General features: G+C 39.4%; 1 protein-coding gene across 1 annotated transcript in view; it reads left to right on the top strand.

Annotated features, from left to right (window-relative positions):
- Nucleotides 1–3,571: 3,571 nt before the first annotated feature.
- Nucleotides 3,572–14,051, top strand: part of LOC104513100 (adenomatous polyposis coli protein-like) — a 31,167-nt gene continuing 20,687 nt past the window's right edge. The window contains 2 exon segments of the mRNA XM_010156333.1: nt 3,572–3,676; nt 10,305–10,409. Of these exon segments, the coding sequence (XP_010154635.1) occupies nt 3,572–3,676; nt 10,305–10,409 (210 nt within the window).

The following is a 14,051-nucleotide window of genomic DNA, read 5'->3' as shown; positions in this document are numbered from 1 at the left end:
GGGTGCACTCAATGCCACCATCCACATCACTGATTAAAGTGACCAAAGTGTTAGCAAGGTTCGTCAGCGGTGGGGATGCCCTGCACAAGTTCAGCTGTGCAGCTTGTGTCCACCAGCCCTGTGTGAAGGCAGAGTGGAGTCGGGATTGTCTGCAGGCATCTGGGTAGCCCTGTTGGAGAAGAAAGCGTTACGGCATTGGCACTGGAACTTCTGGGAAAGTTCTCTTGCGGCTAACAACTTTAGTCTGGAGTAAGGAGAGGGAAGATAAATAGGTAGGGTAGCCTGCTGACAAAATTCTAAATGTGCTCAGGCAAAGAATAAATTAATGTTTTCAGAGAAACAATTTGGCTGTAGTTACATCACTGTGAAAGTAATTAAGTTCCCTAAAGTAGCTTCTTCCCTGTTTGTTCTTTTTTAATTTTGTGTGGGAAAAATGCTAGCAAGAATATGTTGAAATATTTTATGGTTTTTTGAATTAATGTTTTCCAATAGGTTTATCGCAACTGTTTTATTCTATGTATAACACTTACATACTTACAGACGTCAGTGGTCTGTGTGATTATATAAGGATTATAAAATAGGAAGTAACTACTTCTGCATGTGCTTCATGTGAACTTGACTGGAAATTCTCCTTGGGTTCGATTTACCAAGGAGAGGTGATAAAACTCTGCAGAATTTCATTGGTGTACACATACGTAAAAGCAAATTCTGGATTACTTCACTGTGACGTTTAAATGTGCAAACAGAACCATTCGTGTTTGGCAAGTATCGTGAACTTGCTGGTGTTTCAACTTTCTGCTCTGTGTTTTCCATCCACCCTACCTGTGACACGCAACACAGTGCGGAATGTGGACTGAAGGGAGAACACCATTCAGCTGTGTAAAGGCTGGCATTGCAGACGTCCCTCTACGCTCAGTCCCAAAGATTTATTCTGTGAAAGAGCTGATAATCCGCTGGTGCCCAAATAATTGATGTGGTAGCCACCCTTTCTTCTGGCCCTTAAAATAGTGGCCTCCCTCTGTCATCTGTCATGACTGGGCTTTGTTTCCTTTAACCTCCTCTTTCTGAAGCAAGTTAGCTCGCAACAACTCGAACAACTTGTACACAACGTGTACAAGCACATGCCTAGCAGTTTCTCAGAAAGATGCATCTGAAGGCTGTTAGCAGTTCGGTTTAGCTCGTTTCATTATTTACAACAACTTGAACTATACCCTGGAGTTTGTAACTTGAAAGGTCTTACTTGGCGGTGGGGGGGGAAGAACAGAAAAAAAAACCCACAAACCAAAATCCCCCACACCACGCATACATATCCATGTTTTATTTTGACTATTCAATATTGTGGACTATATACTTAGTAATAAGTGGAAACAAGATTTAATTTCTGTAAAAAATAAACTCCAAGACTGAAATAATTTTCACATAGAATTTATTTTCTTCATTGCAGAAGAAGGAGGATTTTTTTTTTTAGAGTTACTTAAAATCTCAGGAGATACGCTTAATCTCATAAGAATTTATCCCAAGATCCTTAAAAGTTTGCCAAAGCAGCAGACCACCAAACATACATAAAAATTTGGATCCTGAAGTGTCATATAGATGAAGATTTCAGCACTGTTAGCGGGCTTGTTTTAAATGTAGACCAACCCTTTAATAATTTTGTCTATTATATGTATTTTATTTATTGGGGGAAAAAATTAACCTTTTAAAATAATACTCCTTATTTTACTTTTATATAAAGTGACTTTTTCTGTCACTGTGAATATAGCAGAATTTTTTGTTGTTGTTATAGTAAGTCTTACTGGAGTAGTGAAATCCCACTAATTTGTAACATGTTATTTTATCCAACTATTTTATCTTAATAAAGGCTGGTGAGAAAATATAACAGAATTAATGGACTAAAATTGGGAAGGGTGGATTGAATTCCTGTCCCTTTTGAGGACTCTGTCAGTGATACAGGGCAAATCGTGCAGTATTTACATTTTTTCATCTGCACAGAAATACTTCCCCATGTTTAGGTGTGTATATATAGAGATACTCAGATTCTTGTGATGCCCTTTATGGAACAAATTGATGGTTCTAGAGAAAGAAACTCAGTTTAGGGGAAATTGAAGGCAATGAGAGACATACTCTGTCAGTCACGCATCACTTCACCAATGCAGAGTTATTTCCAGGAATATATTACCTTCCTAATACCTAAGAATTTTTTGATCCAGGAGCAAAGAGGGGGATGAATTTCCCATTGCCCTCATGCGTGTTGTGCTGAAGGTTCTGTGTGTGCAGCTTTCAAATTTTATTGGCATTTTTTCGGATACTTGGCTTTACACATTCAAATTGAATCTATAGTCTGATGTTCGTACCTTTACGCCTCTACTGAATGTTGACGTTTATGATGCTTTTTCCCATAGCTGCTTGTGATGCGTGTTTCAGGAATTAGTTCTGTTTTGTGGTATTTTCTTCTGTAGTTCCCAGATTTCTAGATAACATTGTGATTCTTTTCCATGTGTATCTTTTGGCATTAGCACCTTCTAAAAGCTCATCTTGTTTCCTTTTTCGGATTACCAAAGTGTTAAATGAGATTGATTATAACGCTGATCCTTGCAGTGTCCTCCAGATGCACAAAGCCTTTTCTAGTGTTGGCATTGTAAATGTTAACCAGGTTAAATAACCGTGATATTTCTTTCAACTGTGTGTCCGTTTTATTAAGCTGTCCATCACACAGAAAAATACTATTTAATCAGTTCAGTATTCTGTTCATATCCTGATACTATTAGGGTAATTACTTTCTGCCCACTTTTGAAGTTGAATAATGTCAATTTATTAAATTATCAAGCTCATACAGAGATACATAACTTCATACACTCGCCATTGAGCAGAATCATAATGCATCCTGTGCTTCACTGCACAGCTTGTATGGACTGTATCTATCCTGTTTCCTTTGGGGTTTTTTAACATTCCCTTTACTGACCACAGAATGGTTGCAGTGGGAAATAGGTAGCAATATGGATGTAATAGACTGATTCAGAGATGTCTATAAAATCCCAGACAAACCAAAGCAGCAGTATTTAGTATTCTTCGTACTTAGTCTGTAAAATTCTTTGAGATTCATAGGAACAGAAAGTATTCAGAAGCTGTGCGTAAGCAGAAATCCCAAATCATTGTAGTAACTGAACATAATAGAAGTTACTCAGGATTTCATACCTTCAAGACACTCTACAAATATAAATCTCTCTCAAATTTCTGTAAAGAAGATAGAATTCTAACATTTGAGAAGGAAGTCAAATAATTTGCTGAAGATTTGCACAACTTGTCAGAAAATTGTGCAAGTTACTGTAGCATTTTTCTGTAGCTGAATGTGTACCATGTGATGACCTGTTACATACAAATGAGTATCAGTTTTTTTGAAAACCTAACCATTATATTTTGAATGTTTGCAATCGTGTGTTTTATTCTGAAGAACACTTGAATTACCACATCAATGAAGCAGTCTTGTTTTGTAGTCAGCTGTATATGCAAAGAACTCTTCATATTGTCATTCTATACAGTAAGTAAAAGTAGTTTTTGAACAAAATCAAACATGAAAATGCATTCATTTCAGGCAAGGGTGGCAAGAATTCAACAAATAGAGAAGGACATTCTTCGTATACGACAGCTCCTGCAATCACAAGCAGCTGAAGCAGAGGTTAGTGAGCAATTACTTGCCTTCTTTTGATTGTGGTACGATTCTTTTTCTAAAAAAAAACCCAAATTACTTTAATAAGTAGAAGGCAGGATTATTTCCATCAGCTAGTCAGTAACGGAGGCTGTTACTTGCTCTCTTACCAGTGAATTGAGGGTGGAATACTTGAATTAGTTTTCATGATACTTTTGCACTTTCATCACTAGTGATATATCAGTTAAACTTTTAACTTGAAATTTCAGTAAACATGCCAAAGTGAAATGTATTATAAAGGCTGAGTCTTGGTTTTAATAAATAATTACAGCAATCAGTTGCACATGCATTTCTAAATATGAATCTCTGACAAGCACCTTCACGGTTTGCTTCTGTTTTGAGAGAGATGAGATTTAGCAAAGGGTGAATACAGCTTCTGTCAGGCTTCATTAGAGAAGCCTGGCATATTTTTAGTGTTTTAAGTATTGGGTTCTATATTAAGAAACACAAGATGATGTTTCCTGTAAATTACAAAGTCCATAATAGTAATTGCCATTAGCAAAAACTGCTCTTGTAGTGGAAATTCACTTACAAGGTCAACTCCATTTCTTGTACTGGTAAATTAAATTGTATGTTGGCCCTGAATATTGTATGGTTTGTCTTCACCCAAAATAACTACTGTGAAACCTCAAAGCAGCGTTTGGGTTACTAAGGGATGTATATTTTTCCATTTTGAAAAATACTGGTTTCATAATTCCAGGATTCTGGGGAAAATACGGTTTTAAAGGTGAAGCAGACAGTACTGTGTGTAATTAAAGTTGCCTGGTCTTTTGATGTATTAGCCAGTCCCTCCTGGAGCCCTCTCTTCTCCAGTCCCAGCTCTCTCAGGCTCTCTGCGTATGAGGGAGGCTCCAGTCCCTTGAGCACTGTTGTGGCCCTGCACAGGACTTGCTCCGGTGAGTCTGTATCTTCATTGTACTGGGGAGGCCGGAGTGGGCACAGCAGTCCAGATGCAGCCTCACCAGCTTGAGTGCAGAGGAAGGATCACCTCCCTCAGCCTGCTGGCAGCACTCCTCTTAGTGCAGCCCGGGATACTGACTTTTTGCCTCAAGGGTCCATTGCTAGCACGTTCAGCTTGGTGTTCACAGGACCTCCAGGTCGTGTTCTGCCAAGCTGCTTTCCAGCCAGGCCTGGGGTTGTTCCTCCCAGGTGCAGGACTTGGCACATCCCCTGGTTGAACTGCATGAGATTCCCATCAGCCCATTTCTCTAGCCTGGCCAGGTCCCTCTGGAAGGAGACTGAACCATCTGGTGCATCGGCTTCTCCTCCCAGTTTTCTGTCATTGGTGAGGGTGGGCTGTGCCCCAGCATCCAGGTCATTAATGAAAATCTCTAGTGACTTGCCTCCAACTGTGCTTTGTGCTGATGGTCACAACCCTCTGCCCAGCTGTTCCACCACTTTCCAGTCCACGTCACTGCCCACCTACCTGACGCATACATTGGCAGCTTGTCTGCGATGATTCATGGGACAGTGTCTGAAGGCTTACTGGAGCTGCTGTAAATAATGTCGTCTGCCCTTCCCTCAACCACCAAACTAGTCGCCACGTTGTGGAAGGGTCAAGCTTGGCTTCCCCTTGCTGGCCACTCCAAGTCACCTTCTTGTTTTTCATCTGTTTGGGAATGCTTTCCAGGAGGATTTCCTCTGTCACCTCCATTCACCATGGACTGAGGTGAGGCTGTCTAGCCTGAAGGTCCCTTGACCTTCCTTGCAGCCAGTCTTGAATGTAGAGACCTTTGCTCTCCTCCAGCCTTGGGAACCTCTCCCTGCTGCCGTCACCGTTCAAGCGTGGCCTCGCAATGGCATCGTGTCTCTCTCCCAGCACTCAGAAGTGCAACACATGAGGCCATTAGGACTTAACATATGTCCAGTTTGTTTAAGCTCTCCCTCATCTGGTCCTCTCCACCAAGGCTAAGTCTTCCTTCCTCCAGACTTTACTTCTGGTCTGAGGGACCTGGATTCCTGGAGGGTGGTGTTATTGCTAAAGACTGAGGTGAAGAAGGCATTGAGTACCTTGCCCTTTTCTGTGTCCTGTGTCACCGGCTCCTCTTCCCCATTCAGCAGAAGGCCCACATTTTCCCTAGTCTTCCTTTTGTTGTTTATGTACTTCCAGAGTCCTTTCTTGTTGCCTGTTGCATCCCTGCATGATGGGGCAGCAGCTCTTTACTCCTGGGTCACCCGACCCTACTTCTGCCTCTTCTACTTCCAATGCCCAAGTTCAGTTAGGAGCTTCTTTCTTACCCATCCGAGCCTCCTGCTGCCCTTGCTTTGTTTCCTACTTGTTGGGATGGACCTTTCTTGAGCTTCAAGGGGGTTATCCTTGAATATCAGCCAGCTGTCCTTGACCCTTCTTCTCTGCAGGGCTGTATCCCATAGGATTCTTCCAAGCAGATATCTGAAGCGGTTGAAATCTGCGCTCCTGAAAAAAAAAAAAAAAAAAACCAAAACACACTGCCATTTGGACTCATGTAAACTCAAGGACTCAGACAGCACTGAGATGCAGCTGGAGAATTAAATGAGTTTTTGTCTTAATTCTTCACTCCTTTCACCAAATTATTTGGCTGCTGAATATGTGGAAATTCTTACTCTAATATATCAAAATTTTGTTGTGGTATGTCTTCCCTGTTAAATGTCTGGATGGCTGGTTGTGTACTTACACATTTCGGGTGGTAAAGGAGGCTGTCACTACACACTAATACTTTATAGCATGTTTTAATAATTTTCAAAGGGTGGCCATCTCCTTTGGAAAACAGCTGGATCTAGTTCTGAAATTGCTTGGTGTCAAGGAGGAAAGTAGCAGTCAAACTGTTGAGTCCATAAACGTGAGGCAGTTATTATATTTTTACACTGTGTCTGATACAGTGACACCCAAATTGAATGTGCTCCTTATGTTTACAAAGATGTGTAGCAACAATAACAAATACCATAACTTGGCTACCAATATTGTTGGCCCCTGGGGTGATGCCAATCACTGTGGGATCCAAAAGACCAAATATAATACTGCACCATAAAAACAGCTTTTGGAAATGAATGAGCAGAGAAAATTTTGGCTCACATTTTAGCACATTATTAAGGTTTATCAAATGACTAAATTTTGTAAGTGCTACTAGAAAAAGTTGAATTAATTTACATCCAGTTGATGGTACATCCCAATTCAGTGTGACTTCTGTTAGATATTTTGCAAGATTTTCATTATAAGGTTTGAAATCCACTGTAGAGTTAGGCCCCTCCGGAGACAATTTTTGGCTGTTGGGTATAAATCTGTAATCATTTAAAAGAAAAAAGCAAATACTTGTAAAGTGTTTAATATGGGGCTTTCAGTTCGTTACAGTGCTACAGACTCTTCTTTTATAATATCTGTCATTTGTAATATGTGAGGTTTTTCTTTTGGGCAGTCTTGCAGTAGATAAAATGTAAAGGATTTGTTCCATACAGAGATTATGCTCAGCAAGCTTCAAACTGTTTACACTGTGACAGACAGGAGTTCTCCCAAGGATTTGATTCCCTAGACCTTTTTCTTTGACTCAGCTGTAGCCAAATTGTTTCAATCTTATAATTTCTTACTTTTTTTGTTGCATTGTTCTTTGTCTTACCTTCTTCCTTAATACCTATATGTGTATTTTGTTTAATGTGAAGTAATGGTAAAATAAACATTTTCTGGTATCTAGAAAATAATAGCGAATCTGTAGTTTTCAATACACAGAAAATAATAGTGCAGCTGAATATTGGGGAGAAAAACAGTGGTTTATGCATGGAAAAGTGTCCTGTCCTAATAAATACACAAGGGGCTGCTTTGGCAACTCATGTTGACAAAGTACTGGGTAAAATTCCCTGTAATTGGTTGTCAGCAAAACTTACCAAGGCCTACTATGCTTGCAAATGTAATAAAATAGCTAGAGATTTATCATTTTTCTGTTAGTAAATGCAGGGAGATTAAAAATTGATAAGCGATAGCTGTTGTTGACCTCAGAAGCGCTTGGAAAATAGTGCCAAGCAAGATGGGGGGAGCGTCTCTGTCGTCCTGCAATAGGTGTGTGTGGTCTTCCGCCATTTTGCTGCGGGAACACGGACACTCCGTTAAAGTGACTTTCGTAGCGTGGTGGCAGATACTTTTATTTTTATACAATATGCATATATAATATTCTTTGGTGCTTATATTCAATTCATTGATACATCTATAATAAGCATCTCTTTATATAAATAATCTGTTTTTGATAAATGCTTGGTATCTCTGACTGTGTTGTCAACTCCTTTGGGCCAGTCTGCCTGAAGTGAACAGCTTCTCATTTCAAATCACTTCAGTAGCTGAAGTGATAGAAACCCTTGGCTGTCAGCTGGCAGACTTGAGGCTCAAGCCCAGCTGATGGCTTATGTGACAGTAGCGTGTGCGCATGTTGTGAGTGCATGCTGCATTTGAAGTTAGAGCAGCTCATCTAGTAACTGTTGAAAATGGCCTTATAATTATAAATTAATTCTGGTGTTGTCTACTTTTTGTAGTGGCGTATTTTGAGAGCAGTTGTGGTGAATGTGCAGCCATGTCTTTGATGGATGGCAGGCAGCAAACAATGTGTATGTGAATGGGAGGAGGACAGACAGTGCTGAGGAGAATAGAAACTTTCCCAGTCGGAGAATGAAACATGTTGGTGCTCTAGATGCACCAAAACACTTTAATAGATACACCATCATCACCAACCCAAAAAAATTGCTCCAAACCGCAGGAGTGTTCTCAGAGAAGTAGCGTTATTGCCCTTCAGGGGACCCAGCAGGTCAGAGCTGGGCTAATGAACACTTCAGCTCTTCACCCCTGGGTACGCTGTCTGTCTTCATGGGATTGAAAATTATTGTCGACTGATGACTGGAAAATTCTGTCCTGCATTACACTGGAGGCTTAGATCTAGACTTTGTCTGACTCACTTTATTCAAGGTTGCACGTACTGCGAGCCAGGGGTTCTGCCTGTCTTCCATCCTACTGTACGCAGCATGTGTTACACCTTCACTGCGTCCCCAGTCTTGTGTTGGGACCAAAATTTCTTTGGTCATCGCATGAGCATCAATAACAATGTCATTCCATGCACAATTGCGGAGATGGTGACACTCAAAATTACAGGTCAGATTTAAAATAATAGTAACGCTGTTGTCTCCTAAAATATTTGAGAGTTTCATTGTGTGGGTTAGTCATTTCCCGTAACTGAACATAAAATGGTAGAAAAAATGTTAGCCATCCTTGTTTTCAATTTTCTCGTGTTACTACTTTGTCTAATATTACTGTGTTCTTTGACATACTTTATTCCTTTAAATGTATATATTTATTTTTTTATGTTTATCCCTAAATTATCTCTTCACTTGTATTTAGTTAGTTACTGACCTCTGAACATTAAATACTTTCTGGGTTTGAGACACTCAGTGTCTTTATATGAACAAAAAAGAGCCAGTGATACTGCATGAATTTGATCACCAGGTAACTAAAGAAGTTTCAGTGTATGTACACTGGAGAGAAGTATGTTTCTGCTCCAAGGTGAAGAGAAATTTCCGTAAAGCGAGAAAAGGCAGATTATGCTGTCGTAGGCTGTACTGCTCAAGAACATCGCAGAGCCACATAGAAACTGAATTTAATGTACCAAGTGTAGTTGAACAAATTAATTGAGAGGGATACAGAGTGTTAGCTGTTAAGGTGGAAGCTTCCGAGTCTGAAAAATGAGATTTGGCATCAAAAGTAATACTATGAGAATAATCAGGCTTTGAAGGTAAGGTGTTAACGTTTTCAACTCCAGACTTTGAGCCACTGCCGAGGAGAGGATTACTTAGGTCTTTCTGAAAATCTAAAGCATTTTAAACACATCAGTAGATAAAGCTGGATACATCACACACTTCATAACTGCTCGGTTATTCCGTTTGCGTTATTAGGAAACTGTATTTAAAGGCCTGATTTTCATGTTGCTCTCATGGTCCCTGCCAGCGGCAGGGACACCAGTTCAATTTTCATGTAGTTCTATAGAAAATTGAGTTTCCTGAAGGAACTGGAAGATGTTTGTACCAGCTTGCCAGTTGAATTTATTTGATAAAATACTATCGGGTGGGTCAGTATCAGGTTACATAAATTTTATTTGCATTGAAGTGGTTATGCCGGTGCTGTTTGTCCTTAAAATTTATAAGGGCCCTTACAGCGTGGATATCCTTCTGTTCACGCAGAAATTATTCATCTTTGAATGCGAAGCCTAATTGAAGTGTGCTGGCTGTAGTCTCCAGTAAAAGCCCGGATCACGTGACAGTGCAGGGAAGACAGTTGTTTGCTCCAGTTCTGTTACATTTCTGATAGCGATGTGAGCACAGCTGGTGGAAAATGGTGTTTCTGTGTCTCACAGCAAATCCTTTGTCTTGCAGGGCTGTAATCCTCGGAGGGCATGCTTCACTTTCATCTTGCAGTTTTTTGAAGACACTCAGTCTCCGCTGTTAATTATTGAAGCTAAGGGTTATGAAATACAAAGTGCTGTTCAGTGGCTTTGTGAGGATGCAGCATAGATGCGTTCATGGTCTGGAGAGCTGTGAATGGTGAAGCGTACTCGATTTCTGTGTGTAATTTCATAAACTCTTACATTAACAGAGAGCACCTCAAAGCAAGCATGATGCTGGTTCCCATGATACAGAGAGGCAGAATGAAGGTCAAGGAGCAGCAGAAATCAGCATGGCAACTAGCAGTACTGGTCAGGTAAATTGATTATTTTGTCTGTTGATAGTATAATGACTCAAAATGTACGGTGCTTGTATATTGGTATATACCTTATGGTGTTTGTGTGCCTCCTCATTTTAAAGATACGTGTGGTTCTTTCGTTCCGTCTGTACGTGAGAAATTTCTTGTATTTGTTGTAAGGAAATGTTTTAATAAGATGAAGTATAAATATTCGATAATGCAGGGAGCATTTTTCTTTTGTTTAAATGATTAATGAGCCCGATGCTCTGAAGGAGATAATGAGAACGACTACAGAAAATGTATTTTATTGTAAAAGAACTGTAGTATTAGAAGTATGATTTAATTTTGAAAAATTGTTCACATTTTCACATTTGAAACGGTCACTGAAACATCAGTGAATTTTTCAAAAGAGGAGAACCAAGTGGCATGTTTATCACTGATGTTTCTTTAATACTGTTTCAGATAAAGCTTTGAACAGTAGCATCAATGAGGTGATCTCCTGGAAATGGTCTGAAGGGTTATTTAATTACTTCTAAACAATCTTTCACTGCTGTTCCTTTTATTGGTGAAACATTATACGTTAGTGGAATATTTTGAGGGGCACCTTAAATTCTTTACTTTTTTTTTAAAACAAATATTTATCAGAACTTCTTACTTCTTTCTGTGGCTAAAAATACTTTGATTTATTTACCATGTGCTAATGATCATTCCCTTCATGATTTCCAACTGTAGGTGCAATATTTCCACTAGTGATTTGGGTCCTTAAAACTTCACACTACAGATTTAATAGTCGAATTCGTATGCAAAATATTTTTGCTACTTCTGGGAGGGAATATTATTTAAATCCTTCTGAAAGTGTCTTGTCTAAGAAGATTTATCAGAAAGAATTGTGGTTTGGCTAGAATATTTCACTTGATTAAACATGAAGCACAGCCTGTAATTTTGCTTTTGAAATATGTTTGATCACCATTTGGAATTAAGTTCTATCAGCCATATCGGAGCAATTGCTTGAGGCTCTGACTCTTAATTCTTATGACAGCTTTACTGCTTGGGAAGAAAGTAGTTCAGTGCTGCTTTGGGGCTGAAAGCATAATGAATTTAAATAATTGATGCATTGTGGCTATATCATCCATCTTCGGTGTATGAACCAGGACTTAATCCAGACAACAGATATTTTACAGGGAAGGAAGGAAGAAGGGATTGTCATGTCTTGCCAGACTTATGCAAGTGGAAGATTCATTCATACTTCATTTGAGGTCTTATGTTGAGGATATGTGCAATTTTGAACCTTGCCTCAAAAATGTATAAAACATGTATATTCCCTCCTCCTGTAAGTGGATAGATCCAGGGCACTGAATCTGTGTTAAAAGAGACATCTGGGGATTACTTACTTTCCGTGCAAGTCCAGACAGAGGAGGTTTAATGGATTGAGCATAACATTTATTTCTGATAAACCAGCTCAATGTACTTTGAGCAATCACAATTCAATTAAGTGCAAAAAAAAGTTTTAACCAAATTATTTGGTACTACTTGGTTTTAGTCATATAATCAGTGTTAATTGAAACTGCCAATCAAGTCGAGGATTTTTCACAATCCACACGGTCATTTTCTGCACTGTCTTTCATTTGTTTTCTCTTTTCCACTCACTATCCTCCTCCTAAAGTAAAATTTTTTTCATACCTTTGTTTTGCAAATCTTAGTTATTTTATTATTCAGTGAGATTGTCTGTTTTGTTAAGAAAATATGCCACATAATAGGGGAAATCACCTAATTGACAGAGTACATAGCATGGTAAAACGATGAGTGAAAGACATAAGGTATTAAAGGTGAAAACAAGATGAAGTAGGCAGAAGACTTGAAAGAGAAGGTCCTACACAAGAAGAGTGCACGTAACATCTCCTTGTCGTTTCCTGTTTTCTCAGATGAGTGGCTACACACGCTACACTAGTTCTTTCACATCAGTCTTTAGGAGGCAGTAAGAAACCCCCTGCAACGCTACAGGCTTGGGGACGAGTGGCTGGAAGCTGCCAGGCAGAAAAGGAACTGGGGCTGTTGGTCGAGAGCAGCTGAATATGAGCCAGCAGTGTGCCCAGGTGGCCAAGAAGGCCAATGGCACACTGGCCTGTATCAGGAACAGTGTGGTCAGGAAAGCGATTGTCCCTCTGTTCCTGACACAATGAGGTTGCACCTTGAATACTGTCTTCAGTTTTGGGTCTCTCACTACAAGACAGACATTGAGGTGCTAGAGCGTGTCCTGAGAAGGGCAGTGAAGCTGGTGTAGAGCCTAGAGAACAAGTCTTATGAGGAGAGGTTGAGGGAACTGGGGTTGTTTAACCTGGAGAAGAGGAGGCTGAGGGGAGATCTTATTGATCTCTACAACTACCTGAAAGGAGGTTGCAGAGAGGTGGGTGTTGGTCTCTTCTCCCAAGTGACAAGCAATAGAACAAGAGGAAATGGCCTCCAGTTGCATCAGGGGAGGTTTAGATTGGATATTAGGAAAAACTTCTTCACTGAAGGAGTGCTCAGGCATTGGAACAGGCTGCCCAGGGAAGTGGTGGGGTCACCATCCCTGGAGGGATTTGAGAGACGCGAGATGTGGCACTTATGGATGTAGTTTAGTGGTGAGCTTGGCAGTGCTGGGTTAACTCTTAATGGTCTTTTCCAAGCTAAAATAATCTATGCATTTTGCGTAAACGTAGTTCCATTTCATTTGGCCATCCTGGCACTGTCAAAGTAGCAAGGCCAAATGATGGCTTTGATGGAAATAGTTATCTTAATCAAAGCTGATACAGTTTAGGGAAAACAATAGGAAAATTGCGCTATTTCTTCCACACCATGGTGAATTTCAATAGGTAGTGCTCCAGTCTCATGTCCTTTTTATCTTCTTGGATAGAATGATCATACTGAACTTAACAACAGAGAATTCTGGCATGTACTTTATGTTGAACCTGTAATCCTCTAAATGTGCTTTGAGGTCAGGATGATATGAAGGGATTGCTCACTGTAAAATTCTGGGAATTCATTCCCAGAATTTAATAATTCCACACTGCAGATTATTTAAGTGAATAATTGAAAAAAATGCAGTATCATTTTCATTCTAAGATTTTTAATTTTTCCTATACTCCACAGAGAAGGTAAGGGCTTGATTACATAGGAATTACATATTACAATAAATCTAGTGAATTTAAGTCGTTCCAGTTATTTAGCATAATACTTATTCTGGAATATGCATGAAGGGTTCTGGATACAAATGGGAAAGGGAAATGAGTATAATAATATGTTTAAATATTCCAGTATAACTGCTATTTTTTTTCTGTCTAGATAAACAGTCCATTAAATTATTCTACCTTTTACTAATAAGTCACTTTTCAACTTCAAGTTTAAGGTGTTGAACTGTATGAACACCAAATACTCAGAGGGGAATATTTTTCTTTCTTTATGGTGAACCTAGAAAAAACATAGAAATTATTTCAAAGTGGTTTTCATACAGGTTTTTTTTCCATGTGTTACCTAGTTTTATTGGGAAAAAAAAAAAGTTGATACTCACTGTCCCACATAGCTTGAAAATGTCGTTTTGCTAATTAAGTTAGTAATTTCATGAACAGATTTTAGCTTTTGTTAGAGGATCAAGAAAATATTGGTGGGACCACCTCATTGAAA

Source organism: Eurypyga helias, unplaced genomic scaffold (assembly GCF_000690775.1).
Source record: "Eurypyga helias isolate BGI_N326 unplaced genomic scaffold, ASM69077v1 scaffold35067, whole genome shotgun sequence".
Lineage (NCBI taxonomy): Eukaryota > Metazoa > Chordata > Aves > Eurypygiformes > Eurypygidae > Eurypyga > Eurypyga helias.
The sequence above is the reverse complement of the archived record's forward strand: the minus strand, read 5'-3'. Positions and strand labels throughout refer to the sequence as shown.